This window comes from Canis lupus, chromosome 7 (assembly GCF_003254725.2).
Source record: "Canis lupus dingo isolate Sandy chromosome 7, ASM325472v2, whole genome shotgun sequence".
Classification (NCBI taxonomy): Eukaryota; Metazoa; Chordata; class Mammalia; order Carnivora; family Canidae; genus Canis; species Canis lupus.
In genome coordinates, this window is record NC_064249.1 from 23139176 (window position 1) to 23162378 (window position 23203).

The 23203-nt window shown below is 34.5% G+C and overlaps 1 protein-coding gene across 9 annotated transcripts in view; it reads left to right on the forward strand.

Annotated features, from left to right (window-relative positions):
* Positions 1 to 23203, forward strand: part of COP1 (COP1 E3 ubiquitin ligase) — a 243680-nt gene that overhangs the window by 105090 nt on the left and 115387 nt on the right. For all 9 annotated transcript variants that reach the window (XM_025430223.3, XM_025430218.3, XM_025430220.3 and 6 more), the window contains one exon: positions 2835 to 2970. In XM_025430223.3, the coding sequence (XP_025286008.3) occupies positions 2835 to 2970 (136 nt within the window). The remainder of the gene's footprint in view (positions 1 to 2834; positions 2971 to 23203) is intronic.

The following is a 23203-nucleotide window of genomic DNA, read 5'->3' on the forward strand; positions in this document are numbered from 1 at the left end:
GATAGAAAAGAGCTGCAGAATACAGTTTCACAAACTAATCTGTGTTTGGAAAAGTAATAGGCTAGCAGATATGTATGATTATTGACCAAAATCTACTGAGCAAACAAAATCCTTCCTTTTCATAACCAGATAAAAAAGTTGAATGCCTGTAGTTTCAGATACTAGAGTAGCTATTTTTATTGTTCACTTTATAACTTCTGTTGGAAGTAGGTGTTAATGAATAGTATGATGGCCAGAGAAGGTTAGCTATCCAGGAAAAGATCATGGTCTTAAACAGAATATACATTCTTGAATGCTTGTCAATTTTTTGTACTTAGGGATTGGTGTCAAAATATGAAAGAATAGATTTACATTAAATTCATATTTAAACAATATCTAAGGTGTCTTTCCAGTCACTCTTTTTCTTTTTCCAGTCACTCTTTATTACATTAAATACTCACAGTAATAGGATTATATAAAAAGAACCCATTAGTTGTTAAATTCAAACCACTTTGTAGTACAGTTGATTTGTTTTATTACAGTAACCCCTGTTCTATTTCCAACTTGTTGAATTTACTGAGAATAATTTTTGTGGAGCAGGAGCATTAGTTAAGTAACATTATGACCGTGCATTTAATTGAGTTTGTTCCTTTGCTGTTTTAAGAATGGAAACAGTATAAAATTGGAACCTTGATATAAGTTGTTAGGTGAATTTGCTATGTTACTGTTTAAATCTTTAAAATGTAAAATATTGAGGATAGAAGCTTAGTATCAGAGACTAGTAATTGTTTTTTGTCGTTGTAAATTTTAAATAAATTTCTTCATGTAAGTAGTTAATCTTCAAGATAATATAATACATCCAGATGAATTAAATCAGTTCTCTACTATCTATCCTATGGTACATTAACTCTGCAGACTTCATGATTCTTATATCTAAATTTCAATGTGTCTACTGTTATTTTCAGAGGATAAATAAGATGGGTAAATCACGGGGCACCTGGGTGACTCAGTTGGTTAAGCATCCAACTCTTGCTTTTTGGCTCAGGTCATGATCTTAGTCAGGGTCATGAGATGGAGCCCCATGTTGGGCTCCCTGCTCAGCAGAGAGCCTGCATCTCCCTCTGCCCCTCTCCCTGCTCATGTGCTCTCTCTCTCTCTCTCTCAAATAAGTAAATAAATCTTTTAAAAAGGGGGAGAGGGTATCATGAAAGTTTACATTGAGAAAGTTGTATGTATTTGTATGTGTATGAGCTAGGAGTAAAGAAGAAAGTATTAAAACATTGTTGTAACTATCTTATTTCAAATTTCAGTTAGGAAGCTGACTAAAGTAATTAGGTTTTACTTTTCTTTCTTTAGAAAGGAAAGTACAAGTCCAAACTTGAAGTACTTTTTAAAAACAATGATTTTATTCAGACTTTCTATGTAGTCTTATTCCTAGATTGGACAATAGATAGCTGTATTTATTCTCAGTCTTTCGTGAGATGATTTTGTGATTTAAATTCCACATAGGTTAATTATGATTAATTTACTGAAGTGTACTTTACTTAAAGCATTTATACTGTGTTCTAGTGGATGGAATTAATGTTTTCCATATACCACCAAGACATTTGAGTAGAAGTATTTTATTTTTTAGAATAATTGATATATTACAGTTTTCTACTTCCTTTTCATAATTGGATTTGAAAATTTCAAAGTATAATATGAACAAGTAATTCACTTTCTTTTTACTTAAGCAGTTACTTTCTTAACCTAAATTATGTTATTATAAATTGTATTTTGAAGGTAAATAAACATGGTCATGTAGATGTAACCCTATAAACATGTTCCTTCACAATAATGAATAGACTGTCCTAGTGTATATACTCCTCTGTCCATCCTAACTTTCAACATCGATAAGGGATTTTTTTTTAAGATTTTATTTATTTTATTTTTTAATTTTTATTTATTTATGATAGTCAAAAAGAGAGAGAGAGGCAGAGACACAGGCAGAGGGAGAAGCAGGCTCCATGCACTGGGAGCCCGACGGGGGATTCGATCCCGGTTCTTCAGGATCGCGCCCTGGGCCAAAGGCAGGCACCAAACCGCTGCGCCACCCAGGGATCCCAAGATTTTATTTATTTATTCATGAAACACAGGCAGAGGGAGAAGCAGGCTCCATGCAGGGAGCCCAACATGGGACTCGATCCTGAGTCTCCAGGATCATGCGCTGGCCTGAAGGTGGTGGCGCTAAACTGCTGAGCCACCCAGGCTGCCCGGGATTTTGTTTTTGTTTTCGTTTGTTCTTTTATTTTTTAATTTCGTTTTAATAAAAGATTAAAATCCTTTTGATCAGAGCCACATTTTTCCCCCCAATAAATTGTTGCTTAAGAAATATTTATGTTGGGATCCCTGGGTGGTGCAGCGGTTTAGTGCCTGCCTTTGGCCCAGGGCACGATCCTGGCAGACCCGGGATCGAATCCCACATCGGGCTCCCGGTGCATGGAGCCTGCTTCTCCCTCTGCCTATGTCTCTGCCTCTCTCTCTGTGTGTGACTATCATAAATAAATAAAAATTAAAAAAAAAAAGAAATATTTATGTTATGTTTTTATTGATGGTGAAAGAGACCGTGTCTTCAGTGAACCACTACGAAATTTTTGTTAAAGCTAAAAGATCAAAAAAAAAAAAAAAAAAAAAAAAAGCTAAAAGATCAGCATTCCAGTTTATCCATGCTAGTGTTCTCTAAATGCTTAAGAATTGTTTGTATTTAGAATATAATTTTAAATCTGTGTATACTGCTCCTTGACTTACATTGCAGTTCAGCTAATTTATTTTATTTTGTTTTTTTGTTTTGTTTTGTTTTGTTTTTTTTCATATAGATGATAGTCGAACTGCAAGCCAGTTGGATGAATTTCAGGAATGCTTGTCCAAGTTTACTCGGTATAATTCAGTACGACCTTTGGCTACATTGTCATATGCTAGTGATCTCTATAATGGTTCCAGCATAGTCTCTAGGTAAGTGTTGGGCAGCATTTTTTACTATTTACTTTTGCAAGAGTATCTAGAATTTAATTTGACACGCAGTTTCATTGTTCTAGTTAAGAGCCTGTGTCTGAAGTTAAGTTGCCTCCCAATTTTTTTTCTGTGGTCTTGGGCAAGTTTTGGAATTTCTTTAGTCCTCAATGTCTTCGTCTTTAAAATGGAATGATTAATAGTATTCACCTCATAGGGTCAGCTTGTATTATTACAAATGTCTTTGGTTTTGGTGACAGGATATGTTCTTCTCATAAGGGCTCCCCTGTCTTCAGTTTTCTAAAAAAAGTTTGTGAAGAATTGGTATTCTTTCTCCCTTATATATTTTGTAGACTTCTCCAGTGAAGCCATGTTGGCCTTGAATTTTGTTTGAGGAAAGAGTTCCAAATATAAAATAATTTTAAAAAATAGGACTAATCAGGTTATTGATATTTTTCTTGATTAAACATGATTTTTAGTTTGTGTTTTTAAAAGAATTTGTCCATTTCACCTAGGTTGTTGGATTTATGCACATTCACATGTTTGCAATATTCTTTATTATCCTTTTATGTCTTTAGATTATCTAAGATCTCTTTCTCATCTCTGTTATTGGAAACTTGTTTCCTTTATTTTTTTTCCTTAATAGTCTGGTTTAGAAGTTTATCAATATTATTTCTCTTCTCAAGTAGCCAGTTCTTAGTTTTTTATAGTCTGTATTTTTGTTTCATTGATTTCTGCTCTTAATTTTATTATTTCTTTTTCTTCTGCTTTCCCTAGCTTTAATTTGTTCTTTTCTAGTTTCTTAAGGTAGAAACTAAAATGTTCAGTTGAAAGTTTGCTTCTCTAATATAATTTGTGCTTTAAATTTTTCTCTATTCACTGCAGTAGCTGCATCCCATGAATTTTTGGTGTGTTATCTTCTATTTTTTTTCCAAATTTTATTTTTATTGTGATAAGATACTTATAAAATATACTATCTTAACCAGTGTGCTGTTCAGTGGAATTAAATATATACCTTCTTAATATTATGGAAAGGTCACCAGTATCCATCTCTTTAATACTTGACATCTTGTAAAACTGAAAATGCATACCCATTAAACAGTGTAACTCTTTATTCCCATCTTCCCTGAATCCTGGCAACAACCTTCTACTTTATTTCTCTATTATTTTGACTACTCTAAGTATCTCATTTAAGTGGAATCACACCTTATTTGTTTTCTTGTGACTGGCTAATCTCACTTGGTATAATGTTGTCAGTGTTTGTCCATATTGTAACATATGTCAGAATTTTCTTACTTTTTAAGGCTTCATAACACTCCATTATATGTATGTATATGCCACATTTTGCTTATTTATTTGTCTGTTGATGGACACGTAGGTTGCTTCTGTGTTTTTTACCTGTTGTGAATAATACTGCTATGAACATGGGTGTATGGATACCTCCTCAAGACCTTGTTTTCAGTTCTTTTAGGTACATACCCAGAAATGGCATTGCTGGATTATATGGTAATTCTGTTTCTAATTTTTTGAGGAACTGCCATACTGTTTTCCACAGTGGCTATGCCATTTTACTGTCCCATCAGCAGTGCACAAGGCTTCCAGTTTCCCCACATACTTGCCATCACTTGTTATTTTCTGTGTTTTCGATAGTCCCCATGCTATAACAGGTGTGAGGTGGTAGTTCTTAGATTTGTTTTGCATTTCCCTAATGAATAGTGTTGTTGAACATTGTTTCTTGTGTTTATTGGCCATTTGTTTATCTTCCTTAGAGAAATTTCTATTGAAGTCTTTGCCTAGTTTTGAACTTTGCTATTGTTGCATTTCAGTAGTTCTCTCTATATTATGGGTATTAATCCCTTATCAGATTTGTACGTATTTTCTCTCATTTTGTGGGTTGCCTTTTTACTTTGTTACTACTGTCATTGCACAAAATTTTATAATTTTAGTGAAGTTTAATTTGTCTATTTTTCTTCTATTGCCTGTATTTGTGATGTCCTATCTCAGAAATCATTGTCAAATCCCAAGTCACAAAAAAAGTTTTATAGTTTTGTGTTTTAGATTTAACTTTTTGATTCATTTTGAGTTAATTTTTGTGTATGGTTTTAGGTAAGGGTCCAACTTTATATTTACGCAGGTTGATATGCAGTTTTCCCAGCATCATTTCTTGAAAAAGTCCTTTCTCTACTTAATGGTATTGCCACTCTTGTCAAAGATCATTTGACCACATACATAATGGTGTATTTTTGGGTTCTCTCATCTGTTCCATTTGCCTGCAAGTTTGTTTTTATATCAGTACCACATAGTTTTCTGTTTGTTTTCGTTTGTCTCAGAGACACTGAGAGTGTGGAGTGAGGGGCAGAGGGAAACGGAGAGAGAGAATGTTAAGCAGACTCCACACCCATCACAGAGCCATACATGGGCTCGATTTTATGACCCTGAGATCATGACCTGAGCTGCAATTAAGAGTCAGAGTCTTAGCTGACTGAACCACCCAGGTGCCAGACACACTTAGCATAGCTTTGTAGTAAATTTTGAAATCAGGAAGTGTGACTCCTCTAAGTCTTTTCTTTTTCAAGATTTTTTTTTTTTCTATTTCTGCAGAAAATGTCATTAGGATTTGACAGGGATTGCACTGAATCTCTAGATTGCTTTGGGTAATGTTGACATCTTAACAGTATTCAGTCTTCTGATCCAGGCACATGGGATGTGTCTTTATTTCTGTCTTTAATTTTTTTAAGAAATTTTTTATAGTTTTCATTGTATAAATCTTTCACTTCCGTGGTTAATTCCTAAATATTTTTTGATGCTGCTGTAAGTGGAGCTGTTTTCATAACTTTATGATTGTTCATTGTTATGGCATTGAAGAGATGAAATATTTTAATTTTCATTCAGTTCAAGAAGCACTTACGTTTCAAACTTGATTTTTTTCTCTCATTGATTATTGAGATATATCTTAATAGTTTTCAAATATTGGGATTTTCTAGTTATCTTTTTGTTACTATATGTTCATCATGATGATGACCATTCTTTAAAAATTTGTAGTGAAAATTTCTAATGCACATAAAAATAGAATGGAATAATAATCCGTCATATCGCCATCTTCCAGGTTCAGCAGTGATCCAGATTTTGTTACACTTGCTTTATTTATACTTTTTATTTTTTCTTTGCTTAACTATTTGAAACAAATCGCTGATGCTATGTTATTTCATCCTTATATCCTTAAGAATGTAAATATGAATATTTTAAAACCACAGGGCTGTATCACATGTAACACAATTACCAGTAATTCCTTGGTATCATCAAATTGCTTGTCTATTTTAAAATCTCCTAGATAGAATTAAGAAACCTTAAAAAGATATTTTGATGCAGATCAGGAATTTGGCAGTTTTTAACTTGTCCAATACATTACTATGTATGGTTTTAGATTTGCATGACTAAGATTTTTATTAACATGTAAGAATATTGTTCTTGGAATTTAAGATGATAGCTAGAGAAACTTGCAGTAAACCTTTTATGGTATTCTAGCTGGTTAGCTCAGTAGTAAGACGACAATCATATATTAATTTCTTTTCTATGTATTGGCAATGTGAGTTTTCTTTATCAAGTACTGGCGTGGTTAAAATTTGAAAATGGAGTAGATTGTGGGGCTTATTTAATTAATTAAATGAGTGATGAATTCATATAACAAAAATTAGATGACTCCTTAATGTGAGCTAGGCTAAGATTATAACCATGAACAGGCCAGGTATGATGCTTGGATTTAGGAAAGCTCTCAGTATTATTTCAGTGCCTTTATAGAAGCAGTGTAAGAAAGTTTTTGAAACATTTAGATTGGAGTAACAGTGTAACACTGCTAAGTTTCCTTCCTTCCTTCCTTCCTTCCTTCCTTCCTTCCTTCCTTCCTTCCTTCCTCCCTCCCTCCCTCCCTCCCTCCCTCCCTCCCTCCCTCCCTCCCTCCCCTCCCCTCCCTTCCCTCCCTTCCCTCCCTTCCCTCCCTTCCCTTTCTTTCTTTTCTTTTCTTTCTTTTGAGAGGGAGAGGGGTTGTGCCTATGCATAAGTGGACTGGGGTAGTGAGGGGCAAAAGGAGAGACAGAATCCCAGGTAGCCTCCATACCCGTTGAGGAGCCTTGTGCGGGTTTCAGTCCCACAACTCTGAGATCATGACCTGAGCTGAAACCAAGAGTTGGGTGCTTAACCGACTGAGCCACACAAGTGCCCCTTAAATTCTTAACTAGTGTAAGAATGTATAATGTATGTTTTTAAAAATTCCGGAAATGAGGCTTCAATTTGAAATGGCAAAAATAATGTTGGAAGTTTATAATAATGACCTGATACATACGTTTATCTATAATTATTTGGCTCTACTCAACTAAAATATAATGCAGATTACTTTATATTGTAATATAGATTGATGTCCCTTAGCATTGTAAATTTGTCCTGTATTATATTTTCTTTTCCATTACAAAATGAAGAAAAATCCAAAAACAAAGTGAAAATTTCCATCTTAACTTTATATTACAAAAGCAGCATTCCTAGTTAGAAAATGTAGAATTGGAAAAAAAAAAAAAAAAGAAAGAAAATGTAGAATTGGTTATACATCTCTAGGATTCAAAAAAGATTTTTTTAAAAATCATTTTTGAAAAAAAAATCATTTTGAAAGCCATTTTAGCTTGATTTTAATATAATTTTGGGCTGTTTTTTAAATGCTACTAAATCCTTTTTCCCATATTTTAATTTAAATTCTCGTTAGTTAACTTACAGTGTAATATTGGTTTTAGGAGTATTAAATCTTGATCATACAAGACATGTCAGAGCATTGTGTATTCTGAAGCAGAAGTTTGCTGAAGATTTAAGTGCGATTTCAGTTTGGGAATATCACCTAATGAAAGTGAGATTAGGAATGCCTGGGTGGTGCAGTTGCTTGAATATCAGCCTCCCACACTCTACATGGAGGCTGGTTGGACTCTATTTTCCTCTTCTCCTGCCCCTCCCCTCAACACCATGTTTGCTTGCACTCTCTCTCTTCAGAATAAATAAGTCTTTTTTTAAAGAAAGTGAGATTAGTTTTATTAAAATATTTTAATTAAAAATTTAAAGGTACCTTTAGTTTCATCTTGCATGCTAACATCAATTTTTAATTAACATTGAATTAACATTTCTGAAAAAAATTTTTTTAAAGATTTTATTTATTTATTTATTCATGACACACACACACACACACACACACACACACACACACACAGAGGCAGAGGGAGAAGCAGGCTCCATGCAGGGACCCTGATACGGGACTCAATCCCGGGATTCCAGGATCACTCCCTGGGCTGAAGGCAGGCGCTAAACCGCTGAGCCACCCAGAGATTCCTGAAAAAAAATTTCAATTTTGAAGGTTTGTAAGACAGGATAGGTGAAGATTAGAAGGTAGCAACAAGGAAAATAGTATCCAAAGAGACTGAAAGTTTCACAGCCCTGGTGATATTTTTCCCTTTCTCTCCTTTCTCATATTCACACACATCATTGATGGTAAACTCACTTTAAAGGCTTTTAATTCCTTTCAAAATAGGAAATTTTGATGAAGAATTTCTTTTGGGAAAAGAGATAAAGAAAGATATATTAGAGATGGCATATAATGGTAAATTTGCATTATTTAATGTTGCATTATTTTTATTACATTTTAGAAGAAATTATTCTTACAGTAAAATTGCCTGAAATACCTCTAGTGTGGTCATTTACTGTTGTGAGAATCTCACTGAGAGACAAAGAAACTTTGTTGTAAAGTTTTTCTTCCTTTGCTTAACAGATCATATTGAGTTATTTAATACCATACTTATAATTCCACAAGGTGGCAGCATTTGTTTACTTTGACAGTATCTCAACTATTAGTAGACAAGGTATGGAAGTTAATGGTTTATTGGGAAGTTCATTCTCATGAATACTAGATGGTCCTCGGTTAACAACAGCAAGTGACGCAAAGGATAGAAACTCTTTTTTTTTTTTTTTTTAAGAAACTCGTCTTAAAAATAACAATAATGTCATGTTTTGCAAATTTTCTTAAATATCTAGTGGCCATCACAGAGGAATGGTTTGAAGCTGTATTGTTTGAACTTACTGTGTACTTAGCAGTAGCTGTTTATTGAATTCTTGGTTTGAAATTTACAAACCTAGATTGTTATGGTTAAAATTGTTACACATTTGGGCAACCCCCCCGTGGCTCAACAGGTTAGCATCGCCCTCAGCCCGGGGCCTGATTCTGGAGACCCAAGTCCCACGTCAGGCTCCCTGCATGGAGCCTTCTTCTCCCTCTGCCTGTGTCTCTGCCTAGCTCTCTCTCTCTTTCATGAATAAATAAATTCTTTAAAAAAATTTGTTACACATTCATTTATAGTTTAGAGGTTATATTAACATTTTTGCTTATACTGTCTCAAATTTTTAAATAGAATTGCAGCAGGGATTAGTAAATTTATAAATAGAAAATGGTTATGTATTGTGGCATTCACTGCTGCTACTAGATCAGTTACTACACTGGTAACGTAGTGTTTGATTATGTGATTACTTTTTTTTAAAGATATCTTTGTAAGTACCTTACATGACATTGTATTTCACTAACTCATTTAATCTTTATATTAAACCTATGGAATAAGGCATTGTGATCAGTCCCATTGTACAGAGGAGGAATTGTCGTAGAGAGAAATCATCTAATTTGTCCAAGTTTAACACAATGCTAGTGAATGATAGAATTAAGATTTGAACTGAGACATTGTGGCTTTTGAGTTCCGTTCCATTATTAGTCCCTTTAGGACCTGTTGAAACTTTATACTTTTGAGACATCCAAAAGAATAAAAGGAAAGTCTGTCAACAGAGAAGTCTAGGGTTGTCAGCAAGTGCCGATGAGTTTCCTACTTATATAACAATTCAAGACACAGGTTAAAAGTGAGATACAAACAGTCTAAGCTTACATATTAGAAGCTGCTACATCCTTCCCTTCCCTTATAGCCTCTACCCTAAAATTTCTTGTTGTCATTCGCTCATTTTTCTATTTTCTTTTGCCCTTGCTTAGGCTGAGGCTTGTCAGTAGTGCAGAGTGATAACTGTGAACTCAATTCTTCGTACACTTCTTCCCTAATAGTGTTAACTGGGTTAGCATTTGAAATTTTGTCACTGATCGGAACATAAAGTACATGCCTGTAACAAAGGTTTAGAATTAGAATATTTGCTTTTTATTTTTAGTTTTTTTTAAGATTTTATTTATTTATTGATGAGAGACAGGCAGAGTTACAGGCAGAGGGAGAAGCAGGCTCCATGCAGAAAGCCTGACGTGGGATTCGATCCTGGGTCTACAGGATCATGCACTGGGCTGAAGGCAGTGCTAAGCCACTGAGCCACCCGGGCTGTCCGAATATTTGCATTTTATGATAAAATTACTTAATTTTTGTTAATCTAATGACTCCCTTCAAATAAAGTAGAAGAATTAGAATAGAACTTTTTGGTATCCAAGAGACAGAAACAAGAATACTGTCTTAGGTTAAGAGCTTTAAAAAGAAGAGATATATTAGTAATAGGAAATATTTATAATTTTTAATTCTTTAGTAAAAGCCTATATTTTTATAATTTATGAATTAAAGAAAATATGGTAAAACCCATTTATTTTATAGAGTTTTCTAGTTAATAACCTGTTGCACTATGCTGTGAACAGGTTGCAATATACCAAGATATTTTTTCTTCTCTTCTTTGGTATAGTAGGGTGGGGTTGGGTTGGAGAACCAGCTTATACCCAGCTATCCTCAGGACAGAGGGATCAACTCCATATTTAGCTTATTTGCTTTATCCTTTGCACAGTGATAGGGAAACTCTAGCTTAAGTACCTAGAACAAATAAAGTATCTTGATTTCTCTCAAAGTTGTTTTAGTCATTTTTGGTTAAAGAATTCTGTAGTGAAAATTGAGATAGAGCTCTTGAAAAGGATTTTTCCTCTGTTACATAATCTTATGTAAGTCAATAGTGTAAGAAAGACATTAAACTAAAGGACATATTTCCCCAATTTTAAAAGGTTCAAACATCCCTCTTAATCCCTCCAAGTCTGTGCCCTACTTACTGGCAGCCCAGTGGTTTACCTCTATGGCAAAGTGAGATGGTTCTCTAGCAGAGTAAAAGCAGGTTTCCTTTTAAGAAGTCAGTTTTACAGGTTAATTTTCAGCATGAGAAAACAAGACTTTACATATTAAAGAGTTCAATCTCATGTTTTTGATTCGGACCCTATAACAGAGAGATTAACACGATCAAATCAAAAGTTCATTAATATCTACATTTCTTAAATACATGAGAGAAGCCTAGGAAAATGTGTAACTCAAAGAACTGTCTCAGAACTCTGGCTTATGTCAGATCTTTAACAAAGAAGAGTAAATCTGCAGAGAAGGGGTGCCTGGCAGGCTTAGTTGGTTCAGTGCTTCCCTTCAGCTCAGGTCATGATCCCAGGTCTGGGATTGAGCATCATGTTGGGCTCCCTGCTCAGTAGGGAGTCTGCTTCTCCCTCTCCCTCTGCCCCTGCCCCTGCTTTTTTCTCCCTCTCAAATAAAATGAAAAAAGAAAAAGAAAAAAAAAACTGTAGAGAAATGAAAGGATAAAGAAAGCAGTTTTAGATTTCCAAGAGTAGCAAACTATGCAAAGGTAAATATACTGGAGGAAACTCTAATGGAGTAAGGGTTTTTTTTTTTTTTTTTTTCCTCCTCCAGATTTCTTTCATGCCATCTCTGGGCTTATATCCTGCTTTTAGGTAGTAAAAGGAGGAGGGTAGAGAGTGCTTTTCCCGCATTTGCTGCTGCTTAATTGCCTTCAGCTCAAAATAATTTTTACATCAAAGAGGCCTATTTTGGGGTGACATGGTTTTCCTTCAGATAAAAGGCAATTTCTGTCTATTCTATCACTGGTATGAGTTTAGTAGTACTTCACTTTACTGCCACTTAGAAATAACTGTGATATTATATATAGAACTTAATCTGGTAAAGAGTGTTCTGTAATATAAACACTTGACAAAGTACCATCATTTGCCCCAGGTGTGGTAACTTCCCTGTGTGTTGCCTCCATCAGACATTTGCAGACATTTAAAACTATTTTGGGTAAAATAGGATGTAAGAGCTATTGTCTGTATATATCATCTCTATTTTCCCCCCTTTGAGTTAATTTCTCTAGCCACTCTTGACAGCAGAATTTCATATTTTGCCAATGCTTCGTCTGTACAGATTGTAAGCTGGCAATCTTGTCTAACTGAAACACAGTCAATAATCAAGGCTTAAATGAAAAATAAAAGAGCTTTAGAACAAAATATATGCCATTACATTAATGGCTAAAGCTCAAATATTAGTAAGTGGCCATTTTCTTTAATTACTTTGGGCCTAGTGATTTATATACAGTTCCTATAATCTTAGTTTTATCTGATTTGTGTCTTTTCACAGTATAAAAGATTGCAGTAGGTAGGTTGAAGAAGTCCTAGCTACTAGCTTGACAAAGGGGAAGAAATGATGAAGCTGCAGATTGGACCTAAAAAGTAAAGCATTTTGGATATAGCTTAATAGACCCTGAGATCATGGAGATGTAATCTAATATGGTAACTAAAGTTTGCAGGACTAGTCACATTGCTGTGCTCAGTATATTCTTATAAAGGTAGTAAAGAATGTATTACATTTGATAGATTATACTCATAGGGGACCAAAAGTTGGTTCCAGAATTCACTTAACTAATATTTATTAGCAATTACTATGTCTTACAGCAATAGACCGGTATGTTGCAAAAATGCTATTGTATTTATTATTCTTTAGAAGTAATTTTAAATGTATTTATCACCATTGGTGTAAATGCAATGTGAAAAATATCCATTTCTTTATAATTATTTTGAAATTCTTTGGTACTTGTAAATTTCAAACTTTGCAATGGGTTTATTAATATAAAAGGAAACATTATAAATGACAAAAATAATGGCCTTTTGCCTAGTACAGGAATCAGCAAACTCTGGCTCATTGGGTCAGATTTGGCCCATCACTTAATTTTGAGTGACCCATGAATGACCCCAAGCATGGTTTTTATCTTTTTAATTTGTCAAAAAAAAAATCAAAGGAAGAATAACAAGTGATGTATAGTTACATGACTTATATAATATTGACATATGAATATTATGTGAAATTCAAATTTTTGTGTCCATAAATTTTTATTGGAAAACAGTCCTGCTTATTCCTCAACGTATTGTTTGTGGCTGATTTTATATTACAACAGCAGAGTTGAGTAGTTTTGAGAGAACTGCATGGTTCCTTTGGCACTGTTACAGAACAGATTTGTTGACTCTTGACCTAGTAGATTTGTTTAGGCTCTAAGGATGTACTGCTACACTTGATTAATGTTGTGTCATGTTTCTGGATATCAGTGTATCTTAGTCAAGAAAATGGCTTGTGTCACATTTTCTGAGCTTCTTGTGATGATTGGCTAACTATTTTATATGCTTAGCCACTTCTTAATACAAATAACATTTCACCAGCCTGTCTTATGGTAAGCACTTCATCACTGGTTAAATGATAGCTACAGATTTGTAGTCCTTACCTAATAACAAATTCTGGTTCATTCAGCAGAAAGTTTCTTATTTGTGTTTTTTAAAAAATTATTTATTGTATAGAGCTGAAAAATGCCTTGAAATATGACAAAAGCTTATAGTATGATTAGGGGATTTAGCTATGTCATATTAATCTTGAAATAAAGATGCTTTTCTTTCCCTTTTTTTTTTAAGATTTTATTCATTTATTCAGAAGAGACACATAGAAAGAGAGACAGAGACATAGGCAGAGAGAGAAGCGGGCTCCGCTCCCCTCGGGGGCCCGATGTGGAACTCCATCCCTGAACTTCAGGATTAGGCCCTGAGCCAAAAGCAGAGCTCAACCACGGAGCTGTGCAGACATCCCAAACGAGATGCATTTCTACCACCAATGATTTTTAAAATCGTGTTTCTGTTCTTTCTCTTTTCCCTTTTCCCTTACCCACGTTAGTAGGTAGTTTTGCTGATAGCATTAAAGTTATAAAACTGTTTTTTGATCTGTGATTGAGAGAGGTTAATTTGAGGTTATATTATTTACAAATTTAAGTTTAAATGTAGAATCACAAATTATATAGCGTATATGTACAATAAAAGTATAAAGTTTTAAGTTTAGCAATTGTATAAACCCACAATAGAAATATAGAACATTTTCAAAATTTTAAATCCTGCCACTTTTCAGTTAATTCCATCTCTTCCTCCAGACTTCTGTCCAGGCCCCTAATCTGTTTGCCATTATCCTTAGAATAGTTTAGTTATTTTGGAATCTTTTAAAAGAGCCATATATTAAGTATTCTTTTATATCTAGCTTCTTTAGCTCAGCATGTTTTTAAAATTTATCCATGAATAGATATAGTTAACTATCAGTTACACAATTATATTCTACAATTTACTTACCCATTCTTGAGTTGATGGACGTTTGAATTGTTTCCAGTTTTTGATTATTGTGAAGAAAGCTATCATGAATACTCACACAGAAGTCAATTTGGATATTCATATTTCATATTTATTTCTCTTGGGTAAATACCTGGGATTGAAATTGCTGGGTTCTATGATTAGTTTGTGCTTGACACTTCAAGAAACTGCTAAACTGTTTTTAAAGTGATTAGGTTATTTTAACATTCCAGCAATGTAAGAGAGTTACAATTGTCCCAAATCCTGAATAACTGATATTGTTAGTCTTTTCATTACTGGTTTGTAGTAATATTTTCTTTCTGTTTTACTTTGCATTTCCTCATAACTAATGGTTCTTTTTTTTTTTTTAACTAATGGTTCTTTAAAATATCTTATTTATTTATTTTTACAAAGCTTTTATTTATTTATTCATGAGAGATACAGAAAGAGAGGCAGAGACATAGGCAGAGGTTGAAGCAGGCTCCCTGCAGTGAGCCTGATGCAGCACTCGATCCCAGGACCCCAGGATCATGACATGAGCCAAAGGCAGATGCTCAACCACTGGGACACCCAGGCGTCACAGTGCTTAATGGAGTTTAATGTGGATGTTGGCCATTTGTGTATTTTCTGTGAAGCATCTATTCAAATCTTTTGCCCATTATTAAAAAAATCGGGTTTTACTATTACTGAATAATGAGAATTTTTATGTATTCTAGGTACAAGTTCTTTGTCAGATTTATGTATTGATAGTATTTTCTCCCAGTCTGTGGCTTGCCCTTTTTATTAATAGTGTCTTTCAAATGACATAAGTATTTAATTTTAATTCTAATTCATTAATTTTTTTAATGATTTAAGTAAGCTCTTTCATATAGAAATGTTTGCCTGCTCTAAATGGTGAAAATTTTTCTTCTCTGTTTTCTTCTATAGGTTTAATGGTTTTAGCTTATACATTTAAGTCTATAATCTATTTCAAGTTAACTTTTGTTTAGATTATGAGGTAAAGGCTGAGGTTATATACTTGTTCCAAGCAGCATTTGTTTAAAAGATGAATTTTTCCCATTGCCATCTTTGTTTAAAATGAGCATATATGTATGAATCTTTTTTTAAATTGTAGTTGACATACAAGTTAGTTTCAGGTATATAACGGAATGATTCAACAAGTCTATACACTATGCCATGCTCATCACAAGTATAGGTACCATTCATCTCCACAGAGCACTATTGTAATACTATTGATTATATTCCCTATGCCATGCCATTTTTCCTATTCCAGAACTGGAGGCCTGTGTCTCCCCGTCTTCCATTTTGCCCATCCCCCCACCTCCTCCCCTCTAGCAAGAATGTGTTTTTGGTCTCTGTATTTTATGAATCTGTTTTAGCTTTTTGTTTCTTTATTCATTTGTGTTATTTTCTAGATTTTACATAGAAGTGAAATCATATGGTATTTTTCTCTGTTAAATTTACTTAATATAACATAATTCCATATAGGACGATCCATGTTGATTCAAATGGCAAGCTCTTACCCTTTTTTATGGTTGGGAAATACCCCATTTGTGGGGGAGGGGGCATGTACACACAGCATCTTCTTTAATCGTCAATTGATAGTTAATTAAGTTGCTTCCATATCTTGGTTATTATAAATAATGTGTGTATCTTTTCAAATTAGTGTTTTTGTTTGCTTTGGGTAAATACCAAGTAGTAGAATTACTATGAATTTTCTTCTGAGTTCTCTTTTCTGTTGCAGTGACTTGCATGTCTGTTATTAGGCCAGTACCACCCTCTCATTATTATTGTACTCTTTTTTTTTTTTTTTTTAGATTTTATTTATTCATGAGAGAGCGAGAGAGAGAGAGAGAGAGAGTGAGCGAGCAGCAGCAGAGAGATAGGCAGAGGGAGAAGCAGGCTCCCTATGGGGAGCCTGATGTAGGATTGATCCCAGGACTCTGGGATCACACCCCGAGCTGAAGGCATCTGCTCAACCACTGAGCCACCCAGGTGTCCCTATTATTGTATATTTATATTAAGCCTTGAAATTAGGTAGTAGAAGTCCTCCAACCTTACTATTCTTTTTTAAAGTTGTGTTGGCAAAGCTAAGTCCTTTGCATTTCCATAAACATTTTTAGAATAAGAACTCTTTGTTTATTTTCTACTATGATGGTTTGAATGGATTTTTTTAGTAAAAATCACATTTTCTCACATATTTTTCCTCACTGGTTTTGTCTACTTGTTCCTGTGGAAAATAGGAGATAGATTTTTGATTTGTTAAATCTATCTGATATTTTGGGGACACACTTAGATATATTCATGATGAAATTTCTTTTAGACTATACATTTTCATTCCAGATTAGTCCTCTGCAGCATGGAAGAAGTTTCTTTATATCACAGTTCTGTTGTTTTCTGATGAAGCATGGCAACAGTGACATTAATTATTTAACATTGTAATCTTATTGGGTGTTTTGTAAATACTACTAGATGATACTGAACTGAAAACTTAGATGTATTTTCTTCTTTAATTTCAAAAGCATGGGGTGCCTGGGTGGTTTATTTGGTTGAGTGTCTGTCTGCCTCAGGCTCAGATCATGATCCTAGAGTCCTGGAATAGAGCCTTGCATTGGATTCCCTGCTCCGTGGGGAGCCTGCTTCTCCCTCTCCCTCCGCTGCTCCCCCAGCTTGTGCTTTCTCTTTTTGTGAAATAAATAAAATCTTAAAAAATAAAAACACCCTAGAGGTAAAGAATTAGAACTTCTACTTGCATGTGGATTTCCTCACTTTTACTAAATAGAAAGTCATTCTGGAGAGGACAAAAAAAGTCATCCTAGTGTTGTGAATAAAATATATTTTGTTTTTCAACTCTTTTTTTTTTAAAGATTTTATTTATTTATTCATGAGAGATACACAGAGAAAGGCAGAGACATAGGGAGAGGGAGAAGCAGGCTCCCAATGGTGACCCAATGCAGGACTTGACCCCAAGACCCTGGATCAGGAGCTGAGCCAAAGGTGGACTCTCAACCACTGAATTACCCAGGTGCCCCTGTTCTTCAACTCTTGTATTTTTCTGTAGTAGATGTTTTTATTCAATCTCTTTATTAGTTTTTTACTTCAGAAGTTACTTTCAGTTTGTCAGAACTGAAAACTATCATAGGATAAATAAAACTATAAAAACTATCATAAAAACTATCATAGGATATAGTTATATTGTGCATAGAATAGCTGTTTTAGAACAAAGAGTACAAGTAAATTAATATAAGTAAGTATAAGTTATAACTTGCTATATACTTAAATGAGAAAAATGTGACAATCAGTATGCTGATACTAACGGTCTTCAAGGTGCATTTTTAATTTGATATTTACAAAAGTGTTCCAGAATATAGTTTGTCAGATAGTGTATTTGTTCTTGTTATTCAGTGATAGCCAGTGGAGTTGGAAAAATAAAATCTTTTTAAAGACAGGGGTCAGTAAATTAAGACCTGTGATGGGGCACCTGGATGGCTCAGTCGGTTAAGCATCCACCTCTGATCTCAGGTCAGGTCTTGATCTCAGGGTTGTGAGTTTAAGCTCTGCATTGGACTCTGCACTTGGCGTGGAGCCTACTTAAAGGACCTGCAAGTCAGTTCTGAGCCATTGCTTAATTTTGTATAGCCTACAAGCTATGAATAGCTTTTTTTGTTTTTGAAGTATAGAAAGTAAAACAATTTTGTGATGCATAAATTATATGAAATTCAGATTTCAATATCCATAAAGCTTATTGATACATTGACACTCCTGAAATAAAGTTAATAGATATTATAATTTTTCCTATACACATAAGAAATTATAATGCCCTAACTCTAAAATAAAGGAGAAATAGAATAAAAATAATTTAAAATAATATATATATCTTAATATGGAAATTCTTAGATTGATTTCATTAGACAACATAATGAATAGTTAGATGCTTGAACCTACTTATGATGAATAATTTGTGAACATTTGGTGGATATTATAAATATTACACTAGTTTGTCTTTATTTTTTAATTTTTTAATTTTTTAATGATTTTATTTATTCACGAGAAACACGAAGAGGAGAGAGAGAGATAGAGGCAGAGACACAGGCAGAGGGAGAAGCAGACTCCATGTGGGGAGCCCGAGGTGGGTCCCGGGTCTCCAGGACCACGCCCTGGGCCAAAGGCGGCGCTAAACCACTGAGCCACCCGTTTGCCTTTAATGTATAATGGAGTTCATTTCTTTTTATTATTATTTTATTTTTACAGATTTTATTTATTCGAGAGAGAGTGTATCTGAGCACAATCTGGAGGAGGAGCAGAGGGAGGAGAGGGAGAAGCAGACTCCCCATTGACCAGGGAGCCTGACTCTGGGCTTGATCTCAAGACTCTGGCATCATGATGACCTGAGCCAAAGGCAGACATTTAACGACTGAGCCACCCAGGCATCCCATGGAATTCATTTCTGTGCTTAGATAATTATTTGTAGGTTTTTCACTTGCAAAAGGATGAGAGGTATAAATATCTTTGGAAGTATAAAATAAATTCTAAGACAATCCTTATAATTGATAGGACTGGAAGAGAGAGGGCAAAAATAACTGTCCATTGCTCAGAGTAGAGACTTGATAGATACATTGAATTATTTTTTTCTTTCTATAGTAGTTTATAAAGTCATAAAAGTGGACACTGGAGAGAAATACAATTCCCATTTATGAGAATAACACACAGAAAGCAGGAAGAAATCGGGTGGTCAAAAAATTTAATTAAAAATATTTAAAACAGTATGTATCACAAAATAAAATAACTATAAAAGCCACCATATGCAATTGATAGATGTAAATAGAATAAACTTCCCATAAAAAGAGAAATATCTTCACATTAGATCACAATATGAAGTTCCTAAGTCTTGGATCTGTGAATGTTGAAAATAAGGTTTAATTCACGCTAGAAATCATTGAACCTCAGTCTGTATCTTTGTCTCCATCTCTCTGAGACACACAAACCTCCTAATGATCAGGACTCAGTCCATGATGAAGTTTAAGTAGTTATAATTATCTTTATAGATTGGAAAATCCCTCTGCTAACTCTGAGACAAAATAAATACATTAGTTGTATGAGATCTCTTTAAACAAGGTTAGCTATGTCCGTGATAGATTACGTGAACCAAAAATAATAGTGATTATAGCAGTCCTAAATAATAGAACTAGCAGCTTAGAACACATAGAGAAACATGTATAAAGAATATGACCTCTTTGAAAGTGTCCATTGAATATCAGAAAATGTACAGAATCTAAATCATATGTAATCTCTCAAAGTATAGAAGATTAAAAAAGCATCTGATCACAATACAGTAAGAGCAGACATTTATGACAAAAATTAGAAAACAGGAAAAACCTGTTAAAACATGGATATTTTAAAGCTGTTTTGTCAACTCTAGGATCAAAGTGGAAATGAAGCCCCTTTGGTGAAAGTTATATATCAGAAGGTATAAGGCACAGCTTAAAAGTGCTCAAAATAAAATTCCTTGTTTTAAATAGTTGCATGATGAGAAAGGTATGAAAATAACTTAAGCACCCAACCTAGTAAGTTTGGCAAAGAATATAATAAACCTAAGTAAAATAGAAGAAAATTAATAAGGTATAAATGTGAAAAAGAATGAATTATTAAAAACAGAATTACTCAATTTGTGAGCCCTTTTTTTTTTTTTTAAATTTGTGAGCTTCTTAAAACAAAAGATGCAAATTGTTAGTTAACCAATTCAGGTACAACTAGGAGAAACTCAAGGTCATGGAATAAAAAATGAAATTGAGGAAATAATTATAGGTACACTGGTAGAAAAAAAATTAAAGTACTTTGCTCATATTTATTGCAAATAAACTTGGAATCTTGGATGAAAGAGATTATTTTCTAGAAGATGTAAGAGACCAACAACTCAGAATAATTAAAATGGGAAAAATAAAGAAAGTTGTAAAACAGAAAATAAATCTAACTAGAAAGATGACCTAAAAGAATTTTAAAATACTGAAGAAACAAAACTTGAATAAAGACCTAATGTAAGCCTAGAGGGAAAGACTTAGCATCACAAGAATTCACTTTTCCTTAATTAAAGTATAAATTTGACATGATTGAAGGAGAATACCAGCAGGATACATTTTGTTTGTTTTTGGAAATAAGATGGTGCTAAACTAAAGTTGCAAAATATGTAGGCAAATTCTGAAGAAAAAGATTAATGAAAGACCACTCATTCCTAAAAGATGTCATAGCATGTTATGATTATTCAGTAATTAAAACTTTGGTAGAAGTAAAGAATGGATAATATCTACAGTCATTTCAAAATCTTATAAGAAGCTTATATTCTATAAACTGCATTTTTAATAAGTGAGAAAAAATTATTCAATAAATGGGGCAACTAGATAATGACCTGGAAAAATAGAAATTTATATCTTCTCTGTAATACTTTAAAATATATTCCAGGGCAGCCCTGGTGGCTCAGCGGTTTGGCCCCTGCCTTCAGCCCAGGGCGTCTTCTGGAGACCTGGGATCAAGTCCCACATCGGGCTCCCTGCATGGAGCCTGCTTCTCCCTCTGCCTGTGCCTGTGCCTCTCTCTCTCTCTCTCTCTCTCATCTGTGTGTCTCATGAATGAATAAATAAAAATCTTAAAATAAAATATATTCCAGATGGAATGATTATCTGGAAAAAAATGGAAGTTGATAATTACTAGAAGAAATTACAGGATAGACATTTTAAAAATCTTCTAGAAAAAGTAAAGCAGGGCAGCCCCAGTGGTGCAGCAGGTTAGCGCCACCTTCAGTCCAGGGCCTGCCTGATCCTGGAGACGGAGGATCTAGTCCCATGTCGGGCTCCTTGCATGCAGCCTGCTTCTCCCTCTGCCTGTGTCTCTGCCCCCCGCCCCCGCCACCCCCATGTTTGTGTCTCTCATGAATAACTAAATAAAATCTTTAAGAAAAAAAAAGTAAAGCAGAGGAAGATAATACAGGGAGGCAGCAGTTAGAGAGTGGAGAGGTACAGTTCGAAACAGATTAGACAAATAACCTTAGTGAGAAGCTATCATTTGAGTCAATACCTGAAGGAAGTGAGGGAATATGTCATACATGTTTAGGCGAAGAGCAATTGCAGGTTTGGGGACTATTAGATGCATTGGCCCTCTGAAGTAGGAATAGGTTTCTAATTTCCTAGGTTTGCCATCAGGCCAGTGGAACTGGAGGAAGGGGGAGAAAGAGTGGGCATGGGATGGGGGGCGGGGGCAAATCCCATACATTTTGTAATCACTTTGCCTTTTTCATGAGGTTGAGTAGGAAGCCATTAAAAGATTTTGAACCAAAATAATGATGATTTGACTTATTTAAAAATGGACTATAAGGGTCAAATGTGAAAGCAGAATGGAGCCTATTATAATATAGACATGAGATCATGGTAGCTTGGATGAGAATGGTGGCAGTGACTACTGAGAAATGCTTAGATTCTCTTACCTTTTTTTTTTTCTTTAAGATTTTATTTATTTTTCATGAGAGACACAGAGAGGCAGAGACATAGGCAGAGGGAGAAGCAGGCTCCATGCAGGGAGCCCGATGTGGGACTTGATCTCGGGACTCCAGGATCAGGCCCTGGGTTGAAGGCGGCGCTTAAGCCACTGATCCAGCCGGGCTGCCCCAGATTCTCTTATATTTTGAAGGTTGAACAGAAAGAGTTGCTCTTAATTTATTAATAACTAACCCCATCTCCTTTAATTAATTGTTAATTAATTGACAAAAGGGGTTGAGGTTAGTTTTTAAAATGAAGAAGATGCTTGGTGGGGAATACAGAAACCCAGTTTAGGACAGATTAGGTTACCTGTTAGATTAAAATTGGAGCTGTCAAGTATGTATGAACTAATAGTGTAGAGAGAGGTCTGGCATTGAGATCAACATTTGATCATCATCAGTGTACAGGTTTAAAGTCATGAGACTAAACGAGATTCCTGAAGAAGTGCACATAGATAAAAAGATGAAGCATGAGGATACTTGTACTCGAGAGTACTTGAATGTAGTGGTGGAGGCAGGAAAAGGAATGAACAGTCTATATACTGTGATGGAGCTGCTAATGAGGAATGAGAAGAATCCTATCTGTTGAGGAGGGAGCTGTCCTCTGAATCAGCTATTGCTGATATTAAAGTAAGATAAGAATTCAGAGTTGACACCCAACTTTATGGTCACTGTTGACCTTAGAACATTTCCAATGTTGAAGATGAAATCTTGGTTCCATTGGGTTAAAGAGAATGGGAGTAGAAGAATTTGAGTCAGTGAGTATTTACAACTTTTTTTGCAACAGTTTACTATTAGGAAAGAAATAGGGTGGTAGCTAAAATGAAATAAGGATTTTAAGAGATAACTTTGTTATATATTTTACTTGAAGAAAACATATTAAAAGGCTTGCAGGAAAGATCTAGGAGAATGGAAAAATTAATGATAGAGGAGAGAGAAAGATAAATGAAGCAATCCTGAATTAGGCCTCTCTAAAAAATGAGGTGTAGTTTACAAGTAGATGCATTGGTCAGGTAGAGGAGCTTTGATTCTTCCTCAGTGACAAGGGAAGTAGCAGAGTATATCAGAATACACATTCTGGATGATGGATGGTGTGGTGGTGTGAGCTTTTTGAAATTTTCTTCTTTTTATATTTTTGCTAAACTGGAGTGCAGAATAATTTGCTGAGAGTGATATAATGAAGGAGATGTGGGAAATCTGAGAAGAATGAAGAAATTGTGTACCTTTACCCAAATAGAAGAGAATGTGTA